This window comes from Astatotilapia calliptera, chromosome 3 (genome assembly GCF_964374335.1).
Source record: "Astatotilapia calliptera chromosome 3, fAstCal68.1, whole genome shotgun sequence".
Taxonomy (NCBI): domain Eukaryota; kingdom Metazoa; phylum Chordata; class Actinopteri; order Cichliformes; family Cichlidae; genus Astatotilapia; species Astatotilapia calliptera.
This window is the reverse complement of record NC_137424.1, coordinates 82,644,730-82,660,000: the sequence shown is the minus strand read 5'-3', so window position 1 is coordinate 82,660,000 and position 15,271 is coordinate 82,644,730. Positions and strand designations below refer to the sequence as shown.

The 15,271-nt window shown below is 42.5% G+C and overlaps 1 protein-coding gene across 2 annotated transcripts in view; it reads left to right on the top strand.

Annotated features, from left to right (window-relative positions):
- LOC113018310 (alpha-2-macroglobulin-like) overlaps positions 1-15,271 on the top strand; it is a 107,952-nt gene that overhangs the window by 69,707 nt on the left and 22,974 nt on the right. For both annotated transcript variants that reach the window (XM_080299511.1, XM_080299512.1), the window contains exons 26-27: positions 7,354-7,510; positions 8,440-8,514. In XM_080299511.1, the coding sequence (XP_080155637.1) occupies positions 7,354-7,510; positions 8,440-8,514 (232 nt within the window). The remainder of the gene's footprint in view (positions 1-7,353; positions 7,511-8,439; positions 8,515-15,271) is intronic.

Below are 15,271 nucleotides of genomic sequence, written 5' to 3'. Positions count from 1 at the left end.
AATCCCTGTCTGCGTACAGACTGGTCTTCCCACGCGTGTATTCATTAAAATCAATTGTTTGACCAAGATCTTCTGGACCATGGTTGTTTGTACTCTCCTTCCTCAATATTTGAACCTTAACATTTGGGGGCTTCGTCCGGTGGTTGAGGAGGGAGAGAATTGGAGGTGTAGACGGAGAAATTCGGTGGTCTGAGGTGGTCGGACGGGCAGACATGAGTGCCAGTGGTCGAAGTGAGTGGGCATAAGCCGGCTTATCCAAAGGTAAGGCACTACCTGTTGAATTATTTCCAAAGTGTGCCAAATTGGACATGATAAAATTTAAGTCTACTCACTGAAATTACTGGTGGATGTCTGTTTTGATTTTGATGAAAAATCTCATGAGTTGAAGCAGTTAGAGTCTGCTAAGAAGAAGTTAAAGCAGTTAGAGTCTGCTAAAGCAGTTAGAGTCTGCTAAGAAAAGTTTAAATACTGGGTTGAAGTCCCAAAGAAATTGAGTTAGAGTCTCAAGTAGTTTGGTAGGGAATTGGTCATTTTGTTGGTTAGAGTCCAAATTGGTCATAAGAGTGGACCTGAGTGGTCATTTTGTGAGTTGGAGTCTCCATTGACTACTAGGTTGCGCCAGCCTCAGTCATACCCTTGTTTTGGGGGGTTAACTGTTGTTTTAAAGTGTTATAAATTATTATAGGACGGCAGTTAGAGTTTGCTAGGAAGCGCAGAGCCCGGAGGTTACGCTCCCTCCTTGTCGTGGACGCGCGACATTGACCTGTCGGCGAACAGGGTTAGTTCAGTTTGGCTTGACTGTGGGGTACAGGGCATCCTGAAATTAAGCTAGGAGTCAGAGTCTCCTTACCGTTTGGAACGGTAGTCTGCGCTTTTTTGGCCAGCAGAAGTTGGACTTCGGGCGTGAAACCTTAACTTAAAACTTCGGGGTAAGCCTTGGCTGTGAAACGCCAAAAATAGAGCTTCAGGAAAAGTTTGGGTTGGTTGGTTTAAATTAACTTAGGGATTTTAGAGATGAGGCCAGAAACAGTTAGAGTCTGATACTGGTTAATTGATCACAAAAAAGTTGGACTTTATCGGTTGGACCGTTAACTTAAATTTGTCAAAATTGGTTAGGCGCTAAAGCTGACAGATCTGACAGTGGTTGTAAATATAAGACGTCTTTGTAATATAAAATAAGAGAGTATAGAGGGTATAATTGGATTGAAATGAAAGCCTGAACTCCGGATGGTTTAGAGATGTCCACCAGAAAACTAAAGAGGTAAACAAAAAGAAGGTAAAATGAAGAGAGAAAATAACTGACAATTACATCAATAAATAGAAAGCACACATACACAAAGTGTTACACGTGAAATTATTTTTGGAAAGAATCAGAAGTGAGATGGTTTTGAATTAAGAAATCAGTGAAAAGATGCATAATAATGGATTGGATTTATATAGCGCTTTTCTAGGCACCCAAAGCGCTTTACAATACCACTATTCATTCACTCTCACATTCATACACTGGTGGAGGCAGCTACAGTTGTAGCCACAGCTGCCCTGGGGCAGACTGACAGAAGCGAGGCTGCCATATCGCGCCATCGGCCCCTCTGACCAACACCAGTAGGCAAGTAGGGTAAAGTGTCTTGCCCAAGGACACAACGACCAGGACAGAGAGCCCGGGGATCGAACCGGCGACCTTCCGGTTACAGATGCAATTCCCAACCCCCTGAGCCACGGTCGCCCCATGAATTAAACCTGATTATAACATACAGAGGCAATGAAGAAAGCAGCTTACACTCACTGAACATTAACATACATAGGAAAAGCAATGAAGACCTGCTTACACTTATACACATGACATAAGCTGGTATTTCTGACCAGAGAGAGGGAACCTGGTAGTTTAAGTACTCATGATAATAATGAAAATGTCTTAGTTGTGTTTCTTTAGGGGCGAAGTAGACCTGGACCAATTCTCCACATGCAGCGGTCGGAAGAAAGTTATAGGTCAACATGACTGGATATGTTAAGGCAAGTTTCTGGTTGAATTGTTCACAGCACCATGTGTCCCTGAACCTCACAGGCAAACTCCGACCTGTGTCTGAGGACCAGGAATGCTGTTAATAAGGTGGGAATTTAAAATTTGGGTTAGCAAATTTGGGAAAGAGAACTGACGGCTTAGGTGGGGAATTGTGCAGGAGTCTGAAACACTGCAAAAGCAACATATGCAAATTCACATACACAAGCAGAAAATGCATTAACCTTACAAGGACAAGCTCGTGGAGATTAATGCATAGACATTGATTAAACCTGGCTAAGAACACAAACATACGCAATGAAGAACAGCTTGCTATTTGTATGAGTGATAGAATGGTGTGAATGTTTAATAGAATACATTTGAGTTTGAAGTTGAGGAATAACTCAAAGAAGCTATATGACAAAGGGAGTGAGTTATGAAAAAAAGAAAAAGTGATTAAAGTAGTTTTAAAACAGTGACTTAGGAGTGCTCTGGTACTGAGTGAGCAAAACCAGTGATCACTGTAGAAAGAAATAAAATAATTTAATAATGTGGTAATGTTTAAACATATGTTTCTCTTGTTACAGCAACTCATTGAGAGATGACTCAGTATGCAAATTAGCTGGAGTGAGTGGTGGCGAAGGAGCTTCCTGTGTGTGTGTGTGACTGAGGCTTTCAGAAGAGGAAGCATGGCAGAGAAGAGAAGTGCAGATTTGAATAGGAAATTTATAGTTTAGTGATTATATGTTGTCGTAAGGGGGTTATGTCTTATGTTGAATCTAAGTACACTCAACAAAAATATAAACGCAACACCTTTGTTACTGCTCCCATTCCCCATGGGATGGACGTAGAGACCTAAAATTCATTCCAGATACACAATATAACCATCCCTCCCAAACAGTGGTCACAAATCAGTCCAAATGTGTGGTAGTGGGCACATCTGCCATATTGAGATAATCCATCCCACCTCACAGGTGTGCCACATCAGGATGCTGATCTGACATCATGAGTAGTGCACAGGTGTACCTCAGACTGCCCACAACAAAAGGCCACCCTGGAATGTGCAGTTTTGTCTCACAGCAAAATGCCACAGATGCCACAAGCAATGAGGGAGCGTGCAACTGGCATGCTGACAGCAGGAATGTCAACCAGATCTGTCGCCCGTGCATTGAATGTTCATTTCTCAACCATAAGCCGTCTCCACAGGCGTTTCAGAGAATATGGCAGCACATCCAACCGGCCTCACAACCGCAGACCTCGTGTAACCACACCAGCCCAGGACCTCCACATCCAGCAGGTTCACCTCCAAGATCGTCTGAGACCAGCCACCCAGACAGCTGCTGGAACAATTGGTTTGCACAACCAAACAATTTCTGCACAAACTGTCAGAAACCGTCTCAGGGACGCTCAACTGCATGCCCGTCGTCCTCATCGGGGTCTTGACCTGACTCCAGCTCGTCGCCGTAACAGACTTGTGTGGGCAAATGCTCACATTCGATGGCGTCTGGCACGTTGGAGAGGTGTGCGCTTCACGGATGAATCATGGTTCACATTGTTCAGGGCAGATGGCAGCTGAGAATGTCCCAGTTCTTGCATGGCCAGCATATTCACCGGACATGTCACCCATTGAGCATGTTCGGGATGTGCTTGACCGGCGTATACGACAGCGTGTACCAGTTCCCACGAATATCCAACAACCTCGCACAGCCATTGAAGTGGAGTGGACCAACATTCCACAGGCCACAATTGACAATCTGATAGACTCCATGCGACGATGTGTTGCACTGCATGAGGCAAATGGTGGTCACACCAGATACTGACCGGTTCTGGGTCCCCAGACCCCCAATAGCGCAAAAAACTGCACATTCCAGGGTGGCCTTTTGTTGTGGGCAGTCTGAGGTACACCTGTGCACTACTCATGATGTCAGATCAGCATCCTGATGTGGCACACCTGTGAGGTGGGATGGATTATCTCAATATGGCAGATGTGCCCACTACCACACATTTGGACTGATTTGTGACCACTGTTTGGGAGGGATGGTTATATTGTGTATCTGGACTGAATTTTAGGTCTCTACGTCCATCCCATGGGAATGGGAGCAGTAACAAAGGTGTTGCATTTATATTTTTGTTGAGTGTATGTTAAAGTGCATAAAGGGGGTGATTGTTGTGTGCAAATTGTGTGGTTTTAACAAGACTTTCTGTGTATTGAGGAGGTGAAATTATGTGAGTTGACCTGGGAGTGTCAGAACTCTGGTGGCAAAACTTTTGTGTGTTTAAGGTTGTTGAGGTTGTTGTGGTGACGGGTTGATTCTGTCAGTTAGGTTCGGGTTGCTGTTGTTTTTGATTTAATAGAGGGAGTTTTAGGAAACATGGACAGGTCTAAGAGGGGGCCCATTATTTTTGTAACAGTGCACTTAGAGAAAACCTGTCAGGTGATTTTGTTTTGTGTTTTCATGAGCTAATAATCATATTTATAAATATTTATTTATAAATATTTTTTCTCATTTTTGTTCTAAGCAGGCCTGCAACAGTGAATAACAGCGCTGACAAATTCTCGGGAAGAGCAAATATAAGGTGGGCTTTCCAGATTACAACTGGCTGAGGAGAAAGCTACCTGTGGGGACCTGATCAGGTCGTAAGTCCCTGTCTAAAAGGATTGTAGCGAGTCAATCCAGTCCAAAAGCATAAAGAAATATTTTCCTATGGAAAATAAAAAATGAATGAGCTCATTTTGCTGAGGGTGGAGAATCTGATCACTTGCGCGGGAGGCTCCACTATTTATTTTATGACATAGATTGGATCATGAGTGGGGAAAACTGAGCATTTTGAGTTTTGTATAGTATTTTGACACATGAACTGTGTCAAAATAAAGGGGGAATTTAGGGTTTAATAATTTAATTGTTTAATAATTTAGGATCATTTTAGGACTTTTTGGGGTTTTTGGTCATTTGGATATGGTAAAACTGAAACTGTTATTTTTATGTTAAGGTTAAAGGATTAAAGTGAACTGAATCCTGTTTAGTAGATACAATGCCGGTGTTTTAAAGCTGTGTACAAATCTTAGAGGGAAACTGTGGGACACGTTGACAAAAAGATGTGCTTTGGGGAAAACTAGTGAAGGTTCTAGACAGGTTTGATTTCTTTTTTGGTTTCTAGAAGAAGTGGTTATAATGTATGCTTACACATACAGATATTACATAGATTTATTTTTAGGATAAAGGGGAGAGCTTATAAATAGAAATGATTTTTTTATACATATTGCATTTTGTGCCTTTAAAGGAGTTGTGGCTCAATTCGTCTCTTGAGGGTCACGAGCCTTTGGCTAGCGCTATGATTGGCCAATCTACTGTGAGGATGATATGAGTTTTTGAAGGATTGCACACGCTTACAGACACAGAGTCCATAAACACACATGACAGTATTGATTCCAGGCAAAAGGCCTCAAATTAATTTAGCTTTTAACTGAACTTAAAGAAGGACCAAAGGAAGGAAAGCATATATTTTGGTTCAGTCTGATAAACTAGAATTAGAAGGTATTGTTACATTAAAAGGAGCAAAATGAAATAAAAAGGCTATATTAAAAAACAGGTTATAACATAGGAAATGTGGGGTTAAAATGAAGTTAGTGTTAACACACAGGAGTTGTTTCAAGGCAGCATTTAGCTATGATGAAATGTATGCAGGAGTAATTGCTTATATGCTTAAACTTAATTGATTAAAGTGGTTGTTTTCTTTTGGAGCTTTTAGTAGAATAGGCGCTTATAATGATTTTCTTGTTAAAAAGGTGACTTAAGATTAGAGTAGAGGCACTTGCAGCAGCGACAGTTTGTGTACAGGATGTTGATGATCAGATAAGGGAAAATAGAGCGAGCAACCGGACGTGAAAGCAGCGCTTTAAGAGTTTTAAAATGATGAGTACCGTTGAAGAATATATATAAATACAAGTCTATAGGTCAAGAAGATAATTAGGATACGGCTTTTGATTACAGAGTCCCAAATAGGATAAGTTAGGGAGGTGCAGGAAAAGGTGTTTTGTTTCCTTTGCAGAAGATCTCGGCGACCACAGGGGGGTGAGGATGCTGGAGGCCCGAGGCCTGATGGACCACAAGAGAGGGACCGAGAAAACCTAAGCTTACGCATGGAGTGTTCTCGAATGGGAGCTGGTGTTTATTACTGGACCAATTAGATGACATGAGGTTGTCTGATTTGCTGAGCCAGAGGACGGCTAGAGAGGGTCAGAGCGAGGACACAATGTATTGCGACCTCTGGTGTTCCAGAGGTCGAGAGAGGGAGTGTGGAGTAGGGAAATTATTTTACTGCTATTGGTAAATAATCATCATCATTACCATTGCATTAATAATATAATCTGCAGCACTGATATTGCATTCAGAGGTTTAAACAGTGTGTGTGTCTTTCAGAAAGACTAAGTTGCAGGCTGACAGGAAGTTGCAGAGAGTTTGCAGAAGTGAAAGCAGAGTCTAAGTTATTCTGAGGAGCAGGGTAGACGAAGCTATTTGAATTACTAGGTTATTCAAATTGTTTGTAATACTTTTATATTCTTTTATTAAGCTTTTAGTAGAGGTTCTTGATTAAAACATTTATTCAACATAGTACATATAGTTTCAGTTAGGTTATTGTACCTAAGGATGAGCCTCTGTTCTGGTAAAAGGTCAGAAGTGCAACGGGTGAGATGAGAGAGCATGTAAGGTCAACACATACACACACACATTAGTTAGACTCATTTATAGGTGAGAGGTTAGTCATGTCTGGTTGTAACTGCGAAATTGTCTCTGTAAAAGAGGAACCGTTCCTTGTTGTCTCTGAGAATAAGGAACGAGGTCTTGCACGATGGATGGCTGAACGGGAAGTCAAAAGGTTGACCGGAGGAAATACCGGCCATGAAGATAGAAGACAATGTTCTTTGAAACTGTGTTAAAAGTCATTGTGGTTTTGATTTGACGTATGTATATATTGTACTCTCCTTCCTCAATATTTGAACCTTAACAAAATCTAACCACATGCAGCTTTCTGCACCACTTTCTGCTTTTCAGTGTACTTGTACTTACTGCCACGCTGTTTTTATTGCTACAATGACATCAGTTCCTTCCTTGTTACTAAAACTGAGTCTGAAGTACGATTTCACTAATTCAGAGGGGAAAGCAACCGTGGCAGTTTGTCCTGAAATAACTGTGATATCCACATTTCTGCTTTTGTCTCAAAATACATTTTCAAATTTAACCTTGAAATTTCAAGTTTATTTTCAAAATGATCAGTATTTCTTTCTCTTAATGTGACCTCACAGCCAAACATTCCCATCATTGTAAGACGTGTAAGTGTTGTTTTCGTTCTGTCAGGCTGACTGCGTTTGTGGTAAGAAGTTTTGCCAAAGCTCAGTCTTTCATCTTTATTGATCCCAGAAAGATCGAAGAGTCTAAGACCTGGCTGCAACATAAACAACAAGAAAATGGCTGTTTTGAAAAGTCTGGGAAACTCTTCCACAACGGAATGAAGGTAACCTTGGGGATGGCTGTAGCTCAGGTGGCAGAGCAGGTCAGCCACTAATCAGAAGGTCGGTGGTTTGATCCCAGGCTGCATCCTGGCTGCATGCCAAATATCCTTGGGCAAGATACTAACCCCGTGTTTGCCTACTGGTGGTGGTCAGAGGGCCCGGTGGCGCCAGTGTCCGGCAGCCTCGCCTCTGTCAGTGCGCCCCAGGGCAGCTGTGGCTACAATGTAGCTTGCTATCGCCAGTGTGTGAATGTGTGTGTGCATGGGTGAATGACTGAATGTAGTGTAAAGCGCTTTGGGGTCCTATGGACTAGAAAAGCGCTATACAAATGCAGACCATTACCATTTACCAACCTGCAGTTCTTCGCTGTTAGACTGTGGAAACAGCCTCCAGTGTGGACGAACTTTAACAAATTTTATTACTATTGTCATGCAAACACGGGAAACAATGTAGTAAATACCGTAATAGCTCACACCAGTATATTCTATTATTTTATTTAAGAAATAATTTCCATACATCTTGTTCCATTCACACCAGCACTGCTTTCTATCTAGCATTCACACATATTTATACAAAATACAAAGTATGCACTAGAGACCAACTTGGGATTAGTATCTTGCCCACAAATATTTGGCATGCAGGCTGGAGCAGCCGGGAATCAAACCACCAACCTTCTGATTAGTAGATGACTACACAAACTGTTTATAAGGTTGGGGAAACCCGAGGTGAAGAAACATCCATCTCACTGGAAATACAATGTCCAGATGAACAAAATCAACTTCCTGCTCATCTCTTTAGCTGGATGTTTGAACATGCATGAAGACATTCATGATACTAAAACCACATGCAGCTGAAAATCATTTTCATGACTTCATATCCCTGAATGTTGGTGCATTGATGATAAAGTGTCTATGATGTCTTCTGTTGACAGGGTGGTGTATCTGATGAAGTGACTCTCAGTGCGTACGTTACTGCTGCCTTCTTGGAAATGAATACATCCCAACATGTGAGTAGCTGTGTGCAGATCAACAATGGATAATATATCGAGTGTGGGAGAGAGTATGAGCGTGCAGCGTTTAAAGTGTGGAAGTACTGACCTTACTTTGAGTTTGATTCCGTAAAAGGTGATGAAAACATTAGTGTCCGCTGTTCACTGTGTGGGAAGAAAACTTCTTTTTACAGCGAAAAAAAAAACCTAAACTTTTGTGGGGAAGTAATCAGTAATTAGTTACTGATTACTTTTTTCAAGTAACTTGACCAACACTGCCCACTACCAGCCAACATTACCAGATGACACAGCTCACCTTTGTTATTTCTATTGGCATTTTTATATGGAGTATGCATCAAGATATTAAAGCAGCTTCAGTGTCAACAATGCAAGTCATGATCATTGTTAGTGATGCCTGTGCCATTCTGAGAAGGGTAAGTGTGTGGAAGTGTGAAAAGATGCCAGAATAAACTTGTCAAAATCAAATAACTATCTTATCTTGACTAAAGGGGTCCAGACAAAAATACCGGCAAGTATTTGAGTTTTATCAATTTTTAAAGTATTTTTTTCTTTTGTGCACAGCTACTGACTTGTTGCAGGTGCCTCGGTTGGCTCCAACAAAAACAATTTTCTGTCTCATTCCACCCATTCCCATTTTTCCCATGTACTCCTTAAATTTTCCTGACAAAATAAAGGCTGAAGTGCCATTGATGACACAATTGTTAAAAATTCCATAAATTTTAGTCACAAAAACAAAAACAAGCACTGGTAAACAATTTGGGGTCTGAGTGTGCCATGATGTGTTGACCTGTGGAACCAGCACGCTAATACAGTCTGGATCAGCTCTCTGTCTAAAAAGTCCTAATCTCTGATCCTATGGGTTTTACTCAGGAAGCAGTAAAGAACTTAGGTGGAGGGTAATGGGTGAGGAGACTCTCTCACTTCTAACTGCCTCTGGTGTCGAAATATCTACCCTGCATGTCTCTGATAAAAACAGGGGACCTAAGCAGCCTTGTAGGCCTGGTGTTCATTGGCCACTTCTCTCTAGACCAGTGCACTTGGCATAACTTCACCCTTGACCAGTGCACTTTGTATAACTTCCCTTTAGACGAGTGCACTTGGTATATCTTCCCCTTTGACCAGTGCACTTGGTATATCTTCGCCTTTGACCAATGCACTTGGTATATCTTCCCCTTTGACCAGTGCACTTGGTATAACTTCGCCTTTGACCAGTGCACTTGGTATATCTTCCCTCTAGACCAGTGCACTTGGTATATCTTCCCCTTTGACCAGTGCACTTGGTATATCTTCCCTCTAGACCAATGCACTTGGCATATCTTCCCCTTTGACCAGTGCACTTGGTATATCTTCGCTCTAGACCAATGCACTTGGTATATCTTCCCCTTTGACCAGTGCACTTGGTATAACTTCACCTTTAGACGAGTGCACTTGGTATATCTTCCCCTTTGACCAGTGCACTTGGTATATCTTCCCTCTAGACCAATGCACTTGGTATATCTTCCCCTTTGACCAGTGGACTTGGTATATCTTCCCCTTTGACCAGTGCACTTGGTATATCTTCCCTCTAGACCAATGCACTTGGTATATCTTCCCCTTTGACCAGTGGACTTGGTATATCTTCCCCTTTGACCAGTGCACTTGGTATATCTTCCCTCTAGACCAATGCACTTGGTATAACTTCGCCTTTGACCAGTGGACTTGGTATATCTTCCCTCTAGACCAGTGGACTTGATATATCTTCGCCTTTGACCAGTGCACTTGGTATAACTTCCCCTTTGACCAGTACACTTGGTATAACTTCGCCTTTGACCAGTGCACTTGGTATAACTTCGCCTTTGACCAATGCACTTGGTATATCTTCCCTCTAGACCAGTGCACTTGGTATATCTTCCCTCTAGACCAGTGGACTTGATATATCTTCGCCTTTGACCAGTGCACTTGGTATAACTTCCCTCTAGACCAGCGGTCCCCAACCCCCGGGCATCGGAGTGAGTCGTTTGGTACCGGGCCGCGAGAGTAGAGGCTCAGGTGTGAAATGTATGGTTTTCAGGGTTTTTATCGGTTTTCAGCGTTATTTTATCGTTTTCATCGTTAACTCGGTTTTCCTGGGTCTTTTCACGTCTGTTATGAATAAACCGGTATTAGTTTTATTTTGTTGTATTTATCCACGACACCTTGAAGGCCGGTCCGTGAAAATATTGTCGGGCATAAACCGGTCCGTGGCGCAAAAAAGGTATGGGACCGCTGCTCTAGACCAGTGCATTTGGTATAACTGGGCTTAATTTAGTGGCTTGGATAGCTAAGCCCAAGGCTCGGTTACTTTTAAAGAGTTGGAATAAACTGTAAGAGCTTTTCATACTAATGTAGATTAATACTTGGGTTTTTAGCTTTACAGTTTCATGAAGGGTTAAAAACTGGAAATATCTATAAATTAGACTTTTAGAATGCAGGATATTTTATTCACCCAGTTTAGCATGAGCAAATCAAAAGCACAATCAATTAATAATAAAACGGAATCAAATTACTTATCTAATTAACCTGCTCTCAGCTAATGCTGACTTTGTTCTGATCTCTGTGAAGAGAAAGGTTGTAGAAAATAGGAATCTGGAGTTATTTCTTTGATCCTTACTGTATGGAAATCCAAATCTTCTTGAGTCCATAATCCAGCATGGCAAATTAAAGCAGAGAGAAAAACAAAAAATGCAAAACCAATTTGCAGGTTCACATTTTGGGCTGAGCGGTTTACCTCTCTGGCATCTTTGCTGAAATTTTCACTTGAGATCTAACTGTTCATCATGCAGGGGACAAAGGGAAGAACCTTATATTTCTTCTTGGCTAACCTTTATATCTGTTCACCCCTTCTTCCCCCTCTCCTTGTGGATGCATCTGGCCTCTCCCATTGTGACATCCACACCTTATCATCCTCACTCTATCAATCTGACTTACACATACATGATTTAAAACAAAGTTTACATTTTAAAATCACTTCACTACATTTTCTTCTTTCCTTAGGGTGAAACCCTCCATGCATGGTCAGGAACTTTCTTGTCTTGATGTCAGTGGCTTCTATCTCCTTCTTTTCCCAGCTTATTATTCCAGCAGGGTACCTGATCACGGGCAGGGCGTAGGTTTTGATAGGCCGGATCTTGTTCTTACCGTTCAGCTGACTCCTCAGCATTTGCATGACCCTCTGCAGGTACTTGGTGGTAGCAGCTTTCCCAGCAGCCTCTTTGTGGTTCTCATTTGCCTGTTGGATCTCCATGTACTTGTAGCTGTCCTCTATGTCTGCAATGTTGCCTTAGTTAGATTCCCTCAGTTCTGCCTACCTTTCCTCTCTTTGTTGTCATCCGGCTACATTTCTCCAGTCCGAACGATATTCCAATGTCATTGCTGTATATCCTGGTGGTGTGGATCAGTGAATCGTTGTCTCGTTCACTCTTGACATACAGCTTGATGTCATCCATGTACAGGAGATGGCTGACAACTGCTTCATTCCGTAGTCAGTATCCGTAGGGACAGAGCATCTCCTTGATAGATGGTGACTTGTGCTATGGGCTTGAAGTTGGCCTCTAGTGTTGTATGCCACATCCCCATTGAGTTCTTGATGAAGGCTCTTAGAGTCCTGTTGAGGTTGTACAGGTCTAGGCATTCCAGGATCCAGCTGTGGCGCATCGAGTTATAGGCCTTCTTGTAATCAATCCAGGCAGTCTCGACTGATTGTTACCAGTAGTTGGTGTTTTGCACCTCTAGTATTCTTGCCAATGAGTGGGGCACAGGAACATGTGCCTGTTCATCTTAGCCACTATGATGCCTGACAGGAGCTTCCATGTGGTACTGAGGCAGGTTATTGGTCGGTAGTTGAATGGGACCGATGGGACCGATCCCTTCAAGACTGTCTGGCCTAGCTGGATGCGACAGATTCCTTCAGGACTGTCCGGCCTACAGTTAACCATTCTGGGTGTCTCTCATCACCTAACAGCTGGTTCATTTGTGCTGTCAGACGCTCATGGAGTGCAGTCAGCTTCTTCTGCCAGTAGACGTGAGCCATACTGGTGTATGGCAAGGTGCTGGCCAAGGCTGTTAGTCATTGCTTGGCAGTTTCCTTGGACAGCTTGCTATACTTCTTGGGCACCGTCTTTGTCACACTTTTCTGCAGCTCCGATAGTTAGCTAACCTCCCTCCTTGATCTTAGCCTCTAGTAATAATAATAATAATAAATTTTATTTATGAGCACCTTTCAAGTCACCCAAGGACACTTTACAATAGGATAAAATGCTTAGTAAAACAATGGCAGAATAAGAACAATAAAATAAAAGCACAAGATAAAATTAACAAACAGTGGATTCACAGTGAATATGCAGATTTGAACTGATGAGTTTTGAGTTGGGATTTAAACTGGGGTAGAGAACCAATGTTTCTTATTTCTGGGGGCAGAGAGCTCCACAGCCTGGGAGCAGAGCAGTTGAAAGCTCTGCTTCCCATGGTGGTGAGGCGGAAGGAAGGTACAGCAAGCTGGATAGAAGAAGAAGAACGAAGTGCAGCAGCAGAGTTCTGAACCAGTTGAAGCTTATGGAGGGATTTTTGGGGGAGACCATGCAAAAGAGAATTGCAGTAGTCAATACGGGAGGTAACAAGACTGTGGACAAGAATGGACGTAGACTGGGTGGAAAGAGAAGGAAGCAATCTGTTAATGTTACGTAGATGGAAGTAGGCAGAACGGGTGAGATTATTGATGTGAGATTTATAGGAAAGTGAACTGTCTAGGATGACACCAAGGCTCTTAACCTGAGGAGAAGGGAAAACTGTGGAGTTATCGATGGTGAGTGAGAAATGGTTCGCCTTCAAAAGGTTGGATTTGGTGCCAATAAGGAGGATCTCAGTTTTATCCTCATTGAGCTTTAGAAAATTAGAGGTAAACCAGGATTTTAACTCGGATAGACATTCTGTAAGGGAAGAAGGTGGGAGGGAGGAATCAGGTTTGCAAGAGAGATATAACTAGTCTCCTTCTTGTGGCTGTTCAACCTGTAGCCAAGCAGCTCTCTGATCACTGCTGCCGTAGTGTAGATCAGCTTGTTAGTCTCGATAATCAAGGCTGTAGGTATCGCATTTACAACATCTAGCAGATCTTCACATCTTGGTAACCAGATACAGGGGATCTAGGTTTCAAGTTTTGCCATGATCTTATCTTTCAGGTCAGTTCCTCTCGCACTATAGCACTTGGGGCTTGGCACAAATCTCGAGTTGAGGTGATGACATCTCCCCCCTGACCCCCTCTTCCTCCCCTCCTGGCTCCCATAGCATTTGTTGTGGAAGTTTTCCATTTAAATAAAGCCTGCAGACGAGCGGTGAACGGTAGCTAACAATCTTTAATCCAAACACACAAAGAACAGAAAACAAAGCTTGTGGAGAGCCTACATGACCGCGGGGCAGGTCAGCAGAGTCTCCCTGAGCCTAGCATGGCTCTCAGTTAAATGCCTTCTCCAGGAACAAAAGGCAGTACACAGCTGTTTCACACTTTAAGGTTCACAAAGAGACAAAAGACTCTTCCTGTGGAGTTGTCTGCTTCCCCCAACTTCCTTACTACACCCCCACCATTTGTCTTACAGTATGGGTGTCAGACATGTTAAAATCCAGTGGCACCAAGGCATCATACAATAAAATAATGTGATTAATACATAAGTAAAAGAAATTCCTATACACATTTGTGTTGTACCTCGTCAATCTCTTACTGTGAGAGCAATACCCTTCTTTCGAATGTTGGAACGCTGAGCTATTAGTTGTTTTGCCGTCAATGTGGATGCTGGGTATCGAAGATTCCATAGGTCCCTCATCCTCTTCATGTAACCCCTTCCGCCAGGGTTACTTGTATAGTAGCATTCCAACAACGCCCTCCAATGCCTTCTTGTTCCAGTAATTGATCTGGGCGACATCCGAGCCAGTATGCATATACATATATACATATATATATATATATTAGGGGTGCAACAATACACAAAATTCACGGTTCGGTTCGGTTCGATACTTTGGTGTCACGGTTCGATATTTTTTCGATACAAAAAAAATGTTCATGCCTTTTTAATTTGTCATTTATTAAATTTTCACGGCACATTCCGCACCACATTTCTGTGCGTTCATCATTTGTTTGAAGCCAGCTCGCCTCCTGCAACTACTTTTCCGAGAATACGTGCTTCTTTTGTGGTTCGGACTCCTTCTGACATTTCTTTGGAGGTGGAGGAACATCACAGTAATTGCTTAAAGGAGCTTGCTTCTTCGACATCTTTAAGAGTTCTAAACAAATGTCTGTCCTCCTCCTGAAAATCTTATGTATGCAAACACGCGTTGCAACTTCTTATCTTGTGCCCGTTTTTTATTTTGACAGCGAATGCGCACCTGCGGACCACTTATGTGCAGCCCCGGTTATTTCGCTTGTCATATTGCAGCCACAGAAATTCTTTTGTCCATGAAACCATAAAGCTGCACTTTCTTTTTGCCTTATAGTCTGATTTGTCATAACTTTTCCGTTTTGTGGTAAGCTTTTCTTTGGCTGTCACTTCTTCACCCTGACCTCTCTTATTTGGCTCAGCAGAACTAAAATATTGTGGCGAGCTCAGACAAGGAGGAGACGGAGGTGTCGTTTGGTCTTGCTTCCCGTGAGCTAGCCAGGGAGCACAGCCGTTTATTGACATCTGCAGAAGAACACTGCCACTAGCTAACTGCTCAGCGCGGCAACCGCACAGCAACAACAACAACAACA